Source organism: Oncorhynchus keta, chromosome 26 (assembly GCF_023373465.1).
Source record: "Oncorhynchus keta strain PuntledgeMale-10-30-2019 chromosome 26, Oket_V2, whole genome shotgun sequence".
Taxonomy (NCBI): domain Eukaryota; kingdom Metazoa; phylum Chordata; class Actinopteri; order Salmoniformes; family Salmonidae; genus Oncorhynchus; species Oncorhynchus keta.
This window is the reverse complement of record NC_068446.1, coordinates 24,616,962-24,634,786: the sequence shown is the minus strand read 5'-3', so window position 1 is coordinate 24,634,786 and position 17,825 is coordinate 24,616,962. Positions and strand designations below refer to the sequence as shown.

The 17,825-nt window shown below is 43.3% G+C and overlaps 1 protein-coding gene across 6 annotated transcripts in view; it reads left to right on the top strand.

The window, feature by feature from the left end:
- The window catches only part of LOC118359138 (ELAV-like protein 4), an 87,641-nt gene that overhangs the window by 19,486 nt on the left and 50,330 nt on the right, over positions 1-17,825 (top strand). For 4 of the 6 annotated variants that reach the window (XM_035737422.2, XM_035737420.2, XM_052480436.1 and 1 more), the window contains 2 exons: positions 14,146-14,232; positions 17,282-17,522. In XM_035737422.2, coding sequence (XP_035593315.1) covers positions 14,146-14,232; positions 17,282-17,522 — 328 coding nt within the window. Of the gene's footprint in view, positions 1-582; positions 754-14,145; positions 14,233-17,281; positions 17,523-17,825 lie in introns of those variants that run through there. The other 2 variants (XM_052480437.1, XM_052480439.1) reach the window with 2 other exon arrangements.

Sequence of the window (17,825 nt, the reverse complement as noted above, 5' to 3'; positions counted from 1 at the left end):
TTAAATACAAGAGTTGTGGATTTACGTAGGCCTACACGACTATTTGATCAATAATGCGAAATCACATGTTAGATGGTTTGTTGTGTGCAGTCAATTACAGTAGGGTATAGGGTAAGCTATGCTTTTTTGATCATCTAATGATGATTTGAGTGTCCAAATTATGTCCCGCCTACATTTTTTATGCCTTCAACGGAATCCTGCTTGCGCCACTGGCAAAGTCACTCTTTGCACTCAATCGAGCAAAGATCTTAGCAGTGATTGATTGCTTTGTGGTTGGCATCTTAGCAGTGATTGATTGCTTTGTGGTTAGCATCTTAGCAGTGATTGCTTTGCTGGTATCAAAAAGCTTTTCTTAGTACCAAAAAGCTTTTCATTGCCAAGCGCTCCTTGAATCGGCAAGGTTGCCAGAGTGCAGATGTTAACTTTGTGGAGGAGAGTGCTGGACAGACAGACGCAGGAGCCAGTGAGAAAGCTGCAGCACACCCTTCCAGAGAGAGGGGAGCTCTGACCTCATAGATGAGGAGGAGACAGGGGAGGGGACTGCAGCCCAAAGCTCACGCTGAAGCCTTTTGCATTCTCACCCAGCGTCTCTGGAAGAAGGGAATGCCTGCTTTCACAAGCCGCCTACTGTCTGACCACCACTAAGAGAGAAAGAAAGAAAAAGAGAGCTCCAAGTCAGGGGGAAATTTGCTCAGGCGCTGGGGAGAGAAAACGTCTGCCGGCTCACAAATGGAGTGGAATGGGTTTAAAATGGTAAGGAGGCTGCAGCCTGCCAGCCGCTCATTGTGCCCTTGCATCCATCCGACAGCCTGCAGCAGTAGCAGTAGCACCATGCCTCACTCAGTGTGCCTTCCTTCCCTAACAGTTGTTGTCAATCCAGTTTTGGGAAAAGGCGATGGGTATCGGTTTGCACAAGTCTTAGATAACTGTTCATGTTACCTGCACACAGCAAATGTACAGTACATTGTGTGGTTTTAAGTATGATATTTTGCTTGCATTAAATCTCTTTATCATGTTGTGCATTGTAAATAGTAGATAATACTTGGTATATTTATGTATCTATACAAAGCATTATAGTGCACATTTTGGTCTGTTTTATTTTTGTAATGTTTGACAGTGTATGTGATGTAGGACTACAGTCGTGAGCTTGCATTTGTGAATTTGTAGTGTATCAGAGAAATAGAGTGTGTGTGTGTGTGTGTGTGTGTGTGTGTGTGTGTGTGTGTGTGTGTGTGTGTGTGTGTGTGTGTGTGTGTGTGTGTGTGTGTGTGTGTGTGTGTGTGTGTGTGTGTGTGTGTGTGTGTGTGTGTGTGTGTGTGTGTGAGTGGCTCTGTAATGCGCATGCCTGCACTGGTGTACATTTCCCTTCACTTGGACAGGTTTTCGCCTGTGTCTCCTCTGCTTCTGCCTCTGATGCTTCTGGTAGCACTTGTCTGTGCTGCATGGTGGATGTGTTTGTTTGTGTGTCCATTGTTGACAAAAGGCTCAGATTGACTGCCCCCCCCCCAGGCTGTTCCTCAACTGGTTTGAGGCAGTGCCTGCCAGGGACTCAGTTTAATTCCCATCCATCCAAAACAACATGGCAGGGCTGACTAACTTTTTTAAACCTATCTTTCTGCATACACAAAGAGGCTGTCTTCCCTGATCTCTAAATTCCCATATCCATATCAAACGTTCTCTTATTGTATGCTGTTAATAATGTTTCATTAATGTTAAAATTGCATTATACTGATTTTAAAATGTTGTCCCTATCATAAAGGGAATTTGCCAGCTTCTGTATTAGCATCTTGCATGTGGGAAGCATTATTCATTTTTGGAAGTGAATATTTGATTGTTTGTGTGTGGGCTATTCATTCCCGTGCAATCAAAATGCTAATTGAAAAGAACGCAATTCCCAACCATGGTGACAGTGATAGCATCCTGTCTCCCTAACTGTTCGCTGTAGCGTATTGATGGAGGGACATGCCAGTAACGCAGTGCTAAAGGAGGCGGAGGCGTTGGGAGGGAGAGAAGGAAGGATAGACAGAGACAGGGGGAGATATGCAGTGTTTATGGTGTGGAACTGAGCTCCTCGTTGAGCAGCACCCCACTGTCTGTCACTGGGGCTCAAGCCCTGGGCAGTGTCACCACAGTCAGAGCTAGACTACTACTGTCCTCCAGCAGAGCTGCAACACCCACGGTGCAGCACTGTTCAGCACCAAGCGTATATATCAATGCTAATAAGTCGAGTTGATCAGATTAATATGAAGTAGGGTTTTGTGAGCAGGTGGGTGGCATGGCACAGAGGGGTGTAGGCAGTGCTCAAATTGAGGGGGTATGCCTTGTTAGGGAGAAAGAAAAGTTTTAAAAGCGATATATAACGGCGCGTTAAGATAGAAACAAGCTGTACGTTCCACGAGAAAGACGAGTCTCCGATGCACATTTTTTATTTGTCTCCAGGGCATTATGAGGCTGAGTTACGACCTTCTAAAGAAAATAAAAATAATACTTTGGAAGTGGTACGCGCCATTTGGAGGGTTCGGGGAGTGGAACATCAGCCATATGAAAGATAGGACTTGGAAATGAGGCAGCATACGAAGCTCAACAGGACTTTGTTCTGAGTTAGGCAACCACCATCTCAATTAGTTCACATGACAAACAGGAATTTATAGACACATTCATGAACATCCAAGTCTCATTCCTACAGAAGTTATCTAATGTGTGACTGACTCTGTTGCTATCAATTGAAAATATTTGTAAATAACATGATTAAATGACATATTTGACATATTTGTTAGTGAAATAAATAACATTTGTGAAAATAGTCTAAGCTTTATTTTCCCTATCCATATTATATTAAATATAATGTGTAATTATAATTAAATAGCCTACGCAAAAGATGTCATGAGTCATGTTACACTATGTAGAATTGCAGGAAATTAGCTTCAAAACAACAAACAATCTCTAGGGCCCTGAATTAAACTAAACCTACTTTTGGTAGTATATTTAATGCATCTCAATGAACAATAATAAAAACAAATAGGCCCAAATACAGAATCCATTCAGTATTTTTGCCTCCAACCTTGACCAACTCACATTCTCCACATATCTGTTGAACTTATTTCGTCTTTCACAATAGGGTTTCACAATAAGTCAGTAGAACAATTCTCATTCCTTACAATTGGCAAAAATACAGGGTAATAATTAGTGTGCTTTTGTCAGCAAGAACACTAATGTTATTCTCTGCATGTCTTCTATTATTCCAGTCCTTCCGTTTTGCCAGGACAACTGCTTGTTTTATGTCTTGAACAGTGTTGTAAGTCACAAAAACGAGAAAATACTGTTGAAATGCATTAAGTATCTGGTTTAGTGCTAACCAAGTCGTCAAGTTTTGAATGTTGTGATCTGTGATTTAATTTGATCTTAATTCCACCCTGCTCTTAGGCTTGCTTTTGCCTAAGCCCCCCCCATACATAGCATACCCCTTGTTAACTTTGCTGACCTCCGATTGGGAGAACTGGGGTAGAGAGGTGAGAAAAGAGCTGTGGGGAGTGTGATCCTGAAGGTGGGAGAGTTTGCGCTTGACTGTACGGTGCTAACGCACACAGTGTCGTGTCAACAGGGCTCTCAGATTCTGAGTGAGAGAGAGGGTAAAGAATATTTTATCAAATCAGGTTGTGTTCTCTTTGGTTAGGTGTCCATTGTTGTGAAGAGAAGTCATTATAAAACTGACCTGTATTGCCTCAAGTTCAGTCAAAGATAGGATCTAGGCGAGGCAAGGTCCACCTGGAAGAAATAATGATTTATACCTTAATCAAGTCATGGTTGAAGGAGATATACGTGTGGGTGTTAGAAGAGTATTAAAGCTTGTAGAGGGTCAGCCGAACAACAGTGGAGATGATTTGTGGTGATTAAATTAGCTTCTCTTGCTCCGCCTTAGAATCTGTGCTCTTGAGAATACTGTACGACAATTAAACATGAACAGGCAAAGTTCAACTCGCTGAGTGGTGTTTCCATCTATCCAATCAGGTATTAAATATAATGGTTACCATTGTTACATGTGCAAAACAAATATTTGAAAGGATTACTTGATAGTTACATGATAAACAGTAAATAACAAACTGCTAAACCATTTCAAATATCTGTGTTGTCATGGCTGTCTGTTAGTTCACGTATTTCTTTTCTCCTATGCTTTGCTGATGCAGTTGTTCATAGAGCTAAGATCCAGTAAAACTGACAAGTGTACAGATGTAGATGGACATTGCAAATTAGAGCCAGACCCCTTTTCTGCAGTCAAAGGACCAAATCGCCCTCTAGTGGCCTCATGGGTGGTATGTTATTCATATTTTTCATAATATCATAGTTAATCAACATTATTTTAAAACAACAGCCGAATTGCCGGTGTTTCTATGTCAAGCGGTTTTTGTTATGTTTCAGTCTTCTGTGATGTACATTAACTGTAATATTTGGATGCAAACTCAGAACTGAATACGTTTCAACTCTATATCCGACATGGTACAGGAGTCTTCTTTTTTTAAGACCATAACTGTGTGTGTGAGGTGTATACTTTTGTCTCAAAGTGGGCTGTTTAAGACTACCAAGAAACACTCTGTGTGACCATGATTTAGCCCACTGCAGTAAAAGGTTACTATTTGTCAAATTAAGAGAGGAGGGAGGCTGACTGGAAACGGACGGTGGAATACTTCTCTGTTACTCCACAGGGCAGTTTCTTTCTACCCACCTGTAGTCAATACACAATATCAATGTTCAGTACCATGCCTGTCATAGAGGCATCTAACCATTAATTACAGTAATATAACTGACCCCATGCCTCGCCCTTACATAGCAACTGAATCATACCGTAGAACCGTTGAACAGCCAGATGTGGACAAATCACCCGTAAACGCCCTGCAGCTCTCCAATGTTTTGTGTGAGATGGTATGGTGTTGTTGCTGTTGACATGCTGAGGTGCCTCTGGGAGAGGACTTGGTCTGAGTCTCCAGTCCCTGAGCAGCGTGGGTAATTAGTCACAGCTGTAGATGGACATTCACATGCAACTCCCAGCTGAAATGACACGCTCATGTTTGTGTCCACTCAATCGTCTCATGCTATCTATCTGCTGCCTGCCTGCTTCTGGTCAGGCGTAGTCACTAACATGGGAGTATCTGAATCAAAGTGACGGTTGTTGGATAATTGCATGTTTAGATGATTTACGCGCTGAAGGGGATCTATAATAAGTCAGTTGGAGTGAGATTTAAAGCACATAAGTCACATATATATGTATGCAAGTAGAACATTAGCTTTGTAAAGTAGATTTGCATTTCTACTTCCAACTTGTGCCATAAATGTGGCTTGTGTATAATTGATTTTAAAAAGCCGTTTGTTTTATTGATAATACTATGAGTTTGAAAACAGTGAAATAAGGCGGCAGGGTAGCCTAGTGGTTAGAACGTTGGGCTAATAACCGGAAGGTTGCAAGTTCAAATCCCTGAGCTGACTGTCGTTCTGCCCCTGAACAGGCAGTTAACCCACTGTTCCTAGGCTGTCATTGAAAATAAGAATTTGTTCTTAACTGACTTGCCTAGTTAAATAAAGGTCCAAAAAAAAAATGTGTCCCTATAAATGTTTTGCCGTTATTAATAATACTAATGTAAAAGCAAAGAACACACAAACATTTTTCTAGTGAATTTTTTTACTCCTTTTCAACATACCTTAGCCTATACCCAAAACAGCCAGAAGTAATGAGCTAATGCCTATTTGAATAAGCCGCTCTGAACCATTGTCTCAATTATATGGCTTCGTTCTTGAAAAAATGCCTTTTGTTTGAAGACTAAACATACATGAATATCAAGAAAACGGTTTCTTAAAAAAATGTAATAGGCTTCCACAGAGGCGAAGGAATTCAGCTGTGAGGGGAAATGCTTTAATAATACAAGCCTAATTCCTTTGGCGGAAATTCAAATTGCCACAGACAGACAATAATCAGCTGCAAATTCTTAGCGCACACAACCCGGTAGAAAACACGGGGTCATGGTCTTGTTTTTTTGCTCCTGCTTTTCTGACTAAATATTCTAAAGGAAAATCAGGGAATATATATTCATATATCCTATCTACATCTCGGTTCATTCAAAGATGGAAGTAGAACCCCGACTTCCTTATTTCTACGGTTCTCTTTCTTCATCCTCCTCTGTATTCCGTGTGTTTTGGTATTCATGCAGACATTTGGGTTTGAGTGGCAGTTCCTCCCGAGACTGTGCACAAACCGCACACTCCTCTGATCTACATTTTGCATCCCAGGAAAAGGAGAAAAGATAGAAGCAGCAGCAGGCTTGGTGTCTCCAGCAGTTGCTCTGTCACATTGTTCAACGTTGCCAAGTAAACTGTGATGTTAAAGGATGTTTCAAGGTCATCCTTTCAACAGACCAGTAGAGGACAGAGCACCCACTGACAAGGGGTCATGACTGTGGAACTGCCAGTAGCTTCCTTAACTCCCTATTAAGGACATGTGGAGAGCTTTACTACCTAAAGGTATTCAAGAATGAATAGGAATATGGCTCATACCTTTATGTTACTATCTCCGTCAACAGCTGAGGCAAGCATGAGGGCCATGAGATTTGATCACCGCCAGTAGAGCAGACATTTAGGAAAGGGATTCATCCTATATATGCCTATTCCCTTCCTATCAACTGTAACATGTTCTCCTCAAACTAGATGGAAATAGGAATTGTACTGCAGATATCTATAAAGACAGATAAACATTGGAAGCAATAAATAGAACCGGCAAGTTGAGATCCGGAGAGATAGATGTGATCTACTATCTTACAAATACATGTCTCCCCGGCATGCTATTGAGAGAGAAAAAAACTCTTGTTTCAGAATTTTCCATTGCACATACTATATTAACATAGATAGTCTCCTGTGGGCATTTTCAATTACACTGTACCACGGCAGAAGGAGATTAATCTTCTATTTTGAATGCATGCCACATTTGATGGTTTAGTTGATATGCAGGAGGGGTAATCTTGTAGCTGTGAGTATACATTTAGGCTTTTTGGTCTTCTTGCTGCAGCAGAAGCTACTTTATGATCAAACCCTTTTCCAAAATCTACAGAGTCGATTTCTATTGGACCTAAAATATTTCAATCTGTTTCCAATTGTCTAATGACCTAATATGCCCCAAGTTAGTATTACTAATAATTAGAGGGTTCGTTTCACAGATACACCAGTTTTAGTGGAATACTACTGTTTAGATGCATATTAGAGCTTGCACTACTTGTATGATAGGTACCAGTACGAGGAAATGTATTGCACATAGATAGATCCATACAATAATGGATACTAATACAGAAATGTACATTATACTGTCATACAAGGATATTATAATGAATCTGATGTCTCTCCTGCTCTTCAAAAAAAGTATGTATTAACTGTCTCAACGGTCTCTAAATGTCTCACATTCTGGTCATTGGAGACACACACAGACAGGCAGGCAGCCTGAGAAGCAGCGGATGGGAAGGCAGAGTGGCGCAGCGGTCTAAGGGACTGAATCTCAGTGCTAGAGGTGTCACTACAGACCCTGGTTTGATCCTGGGCTGTATTACAACTGGCCGTGGTTCGGAGTTCCACAGGGCGGTGCACAATTGGCCCAGTGTCGTCTGCGTCAGGGGAAGGTTTGGCTGGTGTAGGCTGTCATTGTAACATAAGAATTTGTTCTTAACTGACTTGCCTAGTTAAATAAAGGTTATAAAGAGATCAGAGGCAGTGATTAGATTAGATTAGGAGGAGTCTTGCTCTGCTCAAGCTGTGTGTGTGTGTGTGTGTGTGTGTGTGTGTGTGTGTGTGTGTGTGTGTGTGTGTGTGTGTGTGTGTGTGTGTGTGTGTGTGTGTGTGTGTGTGTGTGTGTGTGTGTGTGTGTGTGTGTGTGTGTGTGTGTGTGTGTGACCAGGCCCTGCTGCAGCTTCTTTTCTGGTCTTTTACCTACAGGCTATTTGTACATCTTTAAATACCTGTTTTATCTGAGCAAATATGACTCATCCTAGCTTCGAATCGGCATTAATTAAAAGTACAATCAAGGAAAGGTCTTTAGGCATGCTCAAAGGTTTGACGAACTAGAGTCCCAAGTACATTAGTTTATTCTAATTTGAACTAAAACATTTAAATATTTAATTACGACTAGGCTGGGGTTTTTACATATTATTTCTATTTTAGACCTTACTTAGTTAGCAAGGAAAGGAGAGGATGCTTGATCAGGAACATGGCTGCCTGCCAGCTACGTCCTCACGACACCTGGTGCTGATGCAGTGGAACCGTACATGGCTTCTACACTGGCTAAAAACAACCTCAAGAATAAAATGGGGTTTCGCTTGAAATGCAAACTAATACAAACCAAGGTTGCATTGTACTGTAGTCAAAGGTAGCTTTCCTTGTCCTCCTAAGGCAATGTCACCTTAATTCAGAAGTATCCCACTCGTGTAGAGGAGGGTCCAATCACAGAAATAGGAGTGATAGAGTGCCGTGCGTGTGTGCTGTGAGGGGTGACAGTGTATTGGCCCTGTCATTGGGAATCAGCCTTAGGACTAGGGTAAGATGACATGGGGTGATACAGACTGACAGAATCTCTCATTTTCTCTCTCTCTCTCTAGAATATGTGTTCCGAGTTACTATCTGCTTCAGTTAAACTATTTGAAATGAAATCACGTAATCTGTCGTGAAGACTTAATAACCTATTAAGGGATCATTCATATGAGCAGTATGATTAGTCCGCTGCATGTAGTATGATGTTTAGTCAGTGATGAGGCTGTGAGGCCCTCTGAGTGGACCACTGTGCTCAGTTCCAGCAGGCCTTTGGCAGCCTGCAGAGATCACATCGTCTGTCCCCTTGCTGGCTCATGGACAGGACCTCCAAAGTCCCCTGGTCCCAGGGCTGGGGCCAAACATGCAGGGTTCTAGGTACAGGGTCTGGCCAAGCTGCCAGGCAGGTGGCCAGGAATTCTCACACTACTGCAGGGGAGGGGAAGGATAACACAGGTCAGTGAAGCCACATAAATTGAAGTGTCATCTCAGAATCAAGATGCTCACCAATCTCCTGCTTCCATGCATTGGTGCAGAGTTGGGATTTAGCCAATGTACAAATGGCTTTAGTCCACCCTGGGTTTGGCTGTGGCAGGGGACTGCAGTCTGTAGGTCCCGACGGTCACTATTCACAGGCTGCTCATTTTCTTGACTAAGACAGTTTACTACTCCAATACCATGAAAACAATCGAGAAAAAAGTGCACTACAGAGAAGCTATATTACATTTTGATCGAATTCAGGTCTAATTACAATTCAGTTGTGTAAGAAAAAGTTTCAGGCTCTCCCAACTTTTCCCTTCTCGTGGTTATGAAGTGGTATTTTGTTTTCCTGAACATAGTCTGGCTGACATTTACTTCTGCTTTAGCATTGGCATTGGCTTTAAAAAAAAAAGATACATGGTATTTTCCATTATCATCAGAGTTGGGAGAAGGAGAGGGTGATTTAAGGTGCTAGCAGAAAGCTTCATCAGTCAGTGAGTTAGCGTGAGGAGTCCATTTGCTGCACATGGTGCTTCCAGAAGAAGTGCACAGAGTTGCACAGAGACGAGGATAGCTGTCTATCTGAGATTTAGCCCACGGTTAAAGAATGTCAGGCTATGACCTTCAAGAAAGCAGACCTTGGATACACTCACAACATATTTATTGTATAACCAGTGAATAGTTTACGTTTGTTTTGAGGATATATTCTGGGATTTATATAAGAATCTACAGTTGGACAATAAAATAGGGAATTCATCCAAATGTAGGACTGATGTCTCCAAAGTAGTCTGAGATAAGAGTAGATATTTAAAGAGCTGGATTTTGAGGCTCACCTCCGCATCTGCAATTAAAAGTGACAGGCTGCCTTCTCATCTCCTGACCTTTGACCCTTGGAAGCGTGGAGTGCACTTTGAGGGGGTTGAGGCATGCTGGGGGTTCTGGGAAGGTTCCATCGATCCTATGAAACAGTGGAAGTCATAAAGGGAAAAAGTCCAGCAAAGTTAAATGAAAAATTCCGTGCATACAGCACCTAAACATGTATTATTCTGAGTCACACAGAGAAGAGGAGAAAAAAATCTATTTGGCAAAGTAGATGCGGATCGATGTTGGTGGAGGCAGGCGGGCGAGGTGTCCCAGATTACTTTCCTGATTGATCCAGCCTAGCTTCCGTCTGACCTGCAGGATGTGGTGAAGTCAAGATGTGTCTGATGGAGGTGGAGAGGCAACCAGAAAAAGATGGAAAAATAATGTATCGATAGCATGGAGGGAACTTCACTGACCAGGAGTTAATATACAACAATCGTATAAATCCCTTTGTCTGAATGGGTTTGATAACTCAAGGACCCTCTTACTATGAAACACTTTGAGTGAGTTGGGGCATGCTGTGGTTTACAGGGTTGGGTTTGTGACCTACCCTCTCCTTGGAGCCATGGAATTACCATTTCAATGGATGGGGGACACTCTATGGTCGTCCACTGTATTAGAATGTGCTTGTTAGAGGACAGGTTTACAGAATACTGTACTATGAACAACCCATTTATTTAAAACATTTAGCTGACAGATTGGATTTCATTCCATGTTTCATGATTGAATATTTCCCAGTAAACAGGAAATCTGAAAGGATAATTTTACCGATAGTCTTGAGGATTCAGTGTATAATATCCTGTTGAGGTCATCAGATCATCCTCTGTACCGGCAGAGCGCAGAATGCTGGGATGTGGCGAGACATTGAAATCACAAACAACCATCCATCTGACCTCCATTTTGTGTCAGGCGCTATCAGTTAAATGATACTACTGCCGCATTGTGATAAACTGCAGTGTCTCGTCTCTGCATCCATCCCAGCAAAGCCACGGGAAATTGATTGTCTAAGCTCGTTTGGGCAGGGAGTTCTGGCTGGCAGCAAAGCGGCAGTTTTTATGGTGTCACCGTGGCATAGGAGAGGTGTCTGGTCATGTGTGATTTGCTCGAGGATGCAGGCTGCGGAGGGAGATAATGTCCTCTCTGCAGGCAGTTATGGCATGTCCTACATGACTGCCATACCAGACACACACCGCTAACCTCAGGAGTTCAAGGAGGGAGGGAACGTTTACAGGGTGTCAAATATTTATGGCACACTACAGAGAATATTGATTATACAATAAGTCTGTCTAATGACTGCTGCGCACAACCGAAATGTATTCTCTGAATAATTGAAATTGTACCCATGAGCGATTTTCTCATCTCTATGTTTAAAAAAAAACGTAATTGCACTGTCCCTTTATTCAAATATTATTTGAGATGTTATCAGGAAGTGTGTGTGTGTGTGTGTGTTCATACTGGAGAGAGGCAGACAGACTTAGAAAGAGGGAGAGAATCATTATTAAAGGCTGGTACTGATACACTTGGCTGCACATCTGTTAAGGTACTGGTTATGAAACAAAAGTATGTAGATTCTAGCTACCATACCAGTTTATCTCATCTCCTCTAAAATATTTCAATATTTCGATAAGTTGATACTTGCTCGGAAATTGGATTTAGAACTGATATCTTTGTTTGCGTAGAGTTAGTAATATTGAAGCTACAGTATGCAAATACAAAGGAACACAAACTACCCTTTTGCTGCAATACTACCCACAACCCCACAGTACAGTGGGTCGTACATTGGTTGCTGAAATGTCACCTTATAACCATAGCTAATGTTTAGTCCTACACCTGCTTGCTGCTTTTCGCCACATTTTGGTACCTCATTTGAACATGCTGCATATTATGCTTGCCTCGGCAAACCATTCCTTTTCAGACTAGCCTATGTAAAGCTAACCATAACAGATGGGGTGGAAAATGCTTTTGCTGTTTCACCTCTGTCTAACATCTCTTTCTCCAGGTTAGCTTTCAAATGTTTAAATGATATGTATAAAAAATGTCCTTTTAAAATGGACATTGGTCCACCATATTGGGGGACCTCTCATTGCCACTGGATAACCAAGCATTGGGGGCATCTGTCTGATGCTCTGTCCAGCCTTGCTGGTTCTATTGGATACAATAGTTGTCTGTGTTATATACCTGTATTCTCTATGACAAAGCCTGTGCATATGGTGGTTCTGGTTGACCCAGGCAGATTGTTGTTCCCTATGAATCACTGTAAATTGAAAAATTATTAGAAAAATATACATAACAAATGCATATTAACATAAGTATTAATCCCCCAATAGATGAATAATGTGTAATACAGTATGTTTTATTTATATTCTAAACCTGTAAGACTTTGTTGTTATAACCTTCGGTCTTCACCTAAACTAAAACTGAGGTGGCGTCTGGTAAAGGAAAGGTACCCATAATGAATTGGCTCAATTTATATTCCTCAAATTATCAACCCAAACATCCAAACACACACTAACCTGTTAGCAGACACAAGCTGCCCTCTCTCCATTTCCCTCTCCTCATTCCTCTCTCTCCATTCCCCATTTCCCTCTCTCCTTAACCCCTCTCTCCATTCCCCTCTCCCCATTCCCCCCTCTCCATTTCCCTCTCCTTTCCCCTCTCTCCATTCCCCTCTCCCCATTCCTCCCTCTCCATTCCCCTCTCTCCATTCCCCTCTCCCCATTTCCCTCTCCCCATTTCCCTCTCTCCATTCCCCTCTCTCCATTCCCCTCTCCCCATTCCCCCTCTCCATTTCCCTCTCCTTTCCCCTCTCTCCATTCCCTCTCCCCATTCCTCCCTCTCCATTCCCCTCTCTCCATTCCCCTCTCCCCATTTCCCTCTCCCCATTTCCCTCTCTCCATTCCCCTCTCCCATTCCCCTCTCCCCATTCCCCTATCCTTATTCCCCTATCCTTATTCCCCTCTCTCCATTCCCCTCTCTCCATTCCCTCTCCCCATTCCCCTCTCCCCATTCCCCTCTCTCCATTTCCCTCTCCCCATTCCTCCCTCTCCATTCCCCTCTCTCCATTCCCCTCTCCCCATTTCCCTCTCCCCATTTCCCTCTCTCCATTCCCCTCTCCCCATTCCCCCCTCTCCATTCCCCTCTCCCCATTCCAATTCCCCTCTCCCCATTCCCCTATCCTTATTCCCCTCTCTCCATTCCCCTCTCTCCATTCCCTCTCCCCATTCCCCTCTCCCCATTCCCCTCTCTCCATTCCCCTCTCCCCATTCCCCTATCCTTATTCCCCTCTCTCCATTCCCCTCTCTCCATTCCCTCTCCCCATTCCCCTCTCCCCATTCCCCTCTCTCCATTCCCCTCTCCCCATTCCCCTATCCTTATTCCCCTATCCTTATTCCCCTCTCTCCATTCCCCTTTCTCCATTCCCTCTCCCCCTTTCCTTTTCCCCATTTTCCCTCTCTCCATTTCCCTCTCCCCATTTCCCCTCTCTCCATTCCCCTCTCCCCATTCCCCTCTCTCCATTCCATCTCCCCATTCCACTCTTTCCAATCCCCTCTCCCCATTTCCCCTCTCCCCATTCCCCTCTCTCCATTCCCCTCTCCATTCCCCTCTCCAGCTGACAGTCCATTTAGAACCCAATTAGATATCCCTATTAAGGTTGTTAAGAGGTATGGGCAACAGTAACATACCCTCCCTCCTCCTCCTAGAGGATGAAGTGTCTCCTCCACCACCCTGCCCTGACTGGATACCTCCTGTTGCATTCCTCTACCTTCTCATCCCACTTTCTGAGAGAGTAAATGAAGCCAGAGGTCAGCCTCAAAGTCCTGTCCTCTCCTCCTAAATGGGCTGTTTTACCTACTGGCGTTACATCCTCAGCTGCTGCCTGCTGTTGCCTGCTGCTGCCTGCAGCCCGTGGCTCATTTGAGGAGCTGTCTTTGTCGAGGGCCTTTTTTACTCCCCGGGAGTGAGAGGGATACCCACATCATTACCACTACAGAGGGCACCGTAGTTCCCACATCAGCCCCACCCTCCTCTCCCTAAGTCAACCACTTCATACTCAACTCCAACATTACAGTAATCGTCCCCTATCTGAATTATGCCTGTTTCCAAACAGTCTCAATAAGCAGTATTCCTCTAGAATAATCAACCCCTACCTAGAAGGAAAGCCAAGCCACCTGTGTGTTTTAGTGTGGCTGGTGACCGTAAGGCCTCTGTAGAAAAACAAGCATGTTAAATCTTGACCCTGACACCTCCTAGGGATCGACAGAGACACAGTGGCGTCAGGCAGAACTCCCACAGCTACAGGGCTGGGCAGAGAAGGGATTGCTGACACAGCCAAAGATGGTAAGGAGACCGCCACAAATTGCCTTTTACCCAACATTACCAATGGTGATGACAGTGCTGCTGAAGGAGCAGGGCTGTCCGTCTGCCGGGCCAGAGGGGAGGGGCCCTGATGCCGGACAGCTGAGAGGGAAGGCACTCTATGCCAGCTACTTTTTCTGCCAACCTAATGTACTGTGTGGTGTGAGGATGCTGATTCATTTACTCTGAATGGGGGAAAAAAATACAGTGTAAATGTAGCTTCATGTTTACTTTTTGATGTTTACAAAAAAGTTATACTTTCATTTTTCATCAACCTTAACATTTACATTTTTGACCATTTACACGTTTTATCTGTTCAATATAAATGCTCTAAAATATGCATCCAAATGTTTTCATGTAGTAGGTTATATTTCCCCGTACATAATGTTATTCTTGTATCTGTTGTGTTATTTATTGAATAATGAAGACAGTAAAGGTATTGGAAGAAATGATGCATTTTGTCAAGCTGTGATGTCTGGTATGAGGAAAATATTCCAGCCGTACAAATCACTTCTTCTTACCTTGCTCCCAACGTGAGCTACTGTTTCATAGCCACGTCAATACAATCTCATGTCAAATATAAATCAAATATCAAAAAAACACATCAAACCAATTACATTTAATTAAAGTAATGGTTGTTTTTTTGTCATCTCATTCATCCAGGGGGTGAACTTTAAAACCTCTTCTAATGGACCTCTATCTCCCCTGTCCTCCTCCCAACAGACACACAGCCTCCAGAGACACTGCCTTACTCACTCCTTGCATGACTCACACACATTAGATTCGTGAACCCATATTTATTTCCTCCACTCGGAACCCATTAAGGCCTCCATTTAAGTCCAGAAGAAGCAGGTCCCTCCCACACACCATGCCCAGCTGCATTAATGGAGGCTGTAAATCCAGCATTTCCGCCCGGGTCAGGGGAAACATGCTGTAATCTGAAGCTAGTGTTAGATAGCTAGATATTGTTCTGTTGAATCAGTTGGCCCCGTCCTCAGGCTGACACTAGAGCTGCTCTGAAGGCTTTGCCTGTGTGCTGTAGTGCCTCAGCTAGGAAGGAACTCAAAGAGATACTGCCTTCCTCAGCACTGGGCTACTCTGTGGGAGAGCATAGATACCTAGCCAATGAGGCACAATGGACAGCTGAGCACGGGTAGTGCCGGTGGCAGGGGGTAGAAATTATAATTGGTCAATCTGAATCGGCAGGTCTTGGGTGATTAAAGGTAGCCATTTTGTTGATTCTTCTGGTGAAAACTCAAAGAACACGTCCCATGGAGTTGAAAGTATTTTTGACAGAATAGAGCTCAGCAGGACGTGTCAACAGATTTAATAAGGCCCCCCAATCAACTTTGTTACTGCTAGGTACTTTATTCCTCCTTCCTCGCTGTCACCATGCTCCCTCTTTGTTGGAGTGGTGAGGATACTGTCAAAAGCAGAATTTGCATGCAAAACAGATATTGAGAGCTTTTAAACAGGCAGTTTTCTGTTTGTATTCTGCTGTCGGCTCCAGGCATTGTCTTGTGTGTTGTTCCACTGTAGAGAAGACTGTGTGTGTGGAATAAGAAGCTGCTGAGACAATTCACATTCAAGTCTGACATTTATGATATACCATCCTCCACTGTAGATATGTCTCAGGTCTGAGGACAGTTTTAGAAAACCAATGGAGAAAACTACAGAGTTGCGGTCTACGTGACTGATAATGATTGTTCTGAATACTGTGATAAAATATGGTCTATTTTAGTTTTTAGACCAGTTTTCAGCAACTTCATTGCTATCCAAACATTAACTTACAGTAAGTCAGATGGGAAATAAAGAGGTTTATGATGTGTTACATTTTTGCTAACCTTGCTAAATGTGCTGGTTTTAAATAGAGAGGGCCAAACTTTGAAGTGTAGACTGAATGTATTTTTGAATAGTTATAAATAAATATGCCCAAACCTCTGCTGAGATGTTTCCTTTTCTCCTGCTCTATGATTTTGCACTTCTGATTGAATCAGTAAGAACACGTAACCTATTTTCTTCATATTTTAGATCTTTATTTAAATGATACCAAATTAACCACAGTCAGACATTTCAGAAGTGAGCTTTATAATTCCGGTAGTTAATTGGGTTTTCCTCTGGAAGTGTTGACCTGTTTTTTACAAGGTCTTTGTTGATGATTTTGTATCATTTTTTCAAGTCAGACATTGACATATATAACTCATAGGCTCATAGCCACCCCCCAGTGCCTCTGTCTGGTACAGACTTTCAGTAAAACACGGACAAGTCTGATGTACACACCAGAAGACCTTGTTTGGGGTGTTTTCACCCCTATGTGGGGATGATGCTTTTAATAGCAGGCACCCTGAAGTCCCTATCCTGTCATCCCACATCTCCAAACACAAACACACCACACACACACACACCTTCCATAAACCTCTTAGGCTCAGCTTTTCTTTGTAAGTGGATGATGGAAATCAACTGACTGTAACTGAGAATCAAATAATTAAATAAACACACACATTTAATGCTAATGGCGGAATACATTTGGTGGCAGTCTAGGGATATGGAAGTAAGTGTTTGTCGGTAGATTAGCACAACAGACTGCCTTCTTTTCACTGCCTCCTCCCTCAGGGGCCAGCAAGCTCTACTTCAAATACCTGCTCTTAAAGCGCACTGCAAAACCATCCGCAAAGACTATTGTTCCATGTGACAGACAGCAGTGCCCTGCTGAAAGGCTCAAATTGTTACCCCTCTCTAACTGCACCAGAAATCAAAGCACAGAAAGGAACTAAAAAAAGATCACTCATATGTCTCTAACAGTCATATCTGCATGAATATTTAGCTGTTTAAGTTGCATGCTTAGTATTGTGTTTATTTTATGGTCTCATACTGAGTCAAACATTGTCTTTCTTTTTGTCTTTGAGTTTTGATGGCCTGGAATGTAGATTAAATGCGAAGTACAATAATGAATTCTGGTTCTCAGATTGAGAAGCACTATCTCCTACCTCCTCTTTGAGTCTTCTTCTTCCCTGACCCTTCCCTTTCTCAGATAATCAGCAACATGGAGCCTCAGGTGACGAACGGCCCCAACGGCACCACGGCCAACGGGCCGTCCTGCAACAGCCGCAGTTGCCCTTCACCCATGCAGACTGGTGGCCCCACCGACGACAGCAAGACCAACCTCATCGTCAACTACCTGCCCCAGAACATGACCCAGGAGGAATTCCGCAGCCTGTTCGGCAGCATTGGAGAGATCGAGTCCTGCAAGCTGGTTCGTGACAAGATCACAGGTACGATGACAACACACAGGCCATAGGAAGATTGGGGGAATGACACACAGAGGCAAGTGTAAAGAAGGGCCTGGTGGGCGGGATGTGGTGCAGGGTGGGATGGCATGGTGCCGGAGTCCTATGATCCTGGACAGGACTCCAGCTGGTTACCATAGAGCAGGAGGCTGGGGCTGGAGGTGGCTGGTGAGCGGCAAAGCCCAGCTCCACGTGGCACAGAGGTGTTTTCCAGCTAGTCATGCCTCTAATCCCAGACCAGTGGCTGTGTGGGTGGCATAGCAGATGGAATGGGGGGAGGCTGCTCTT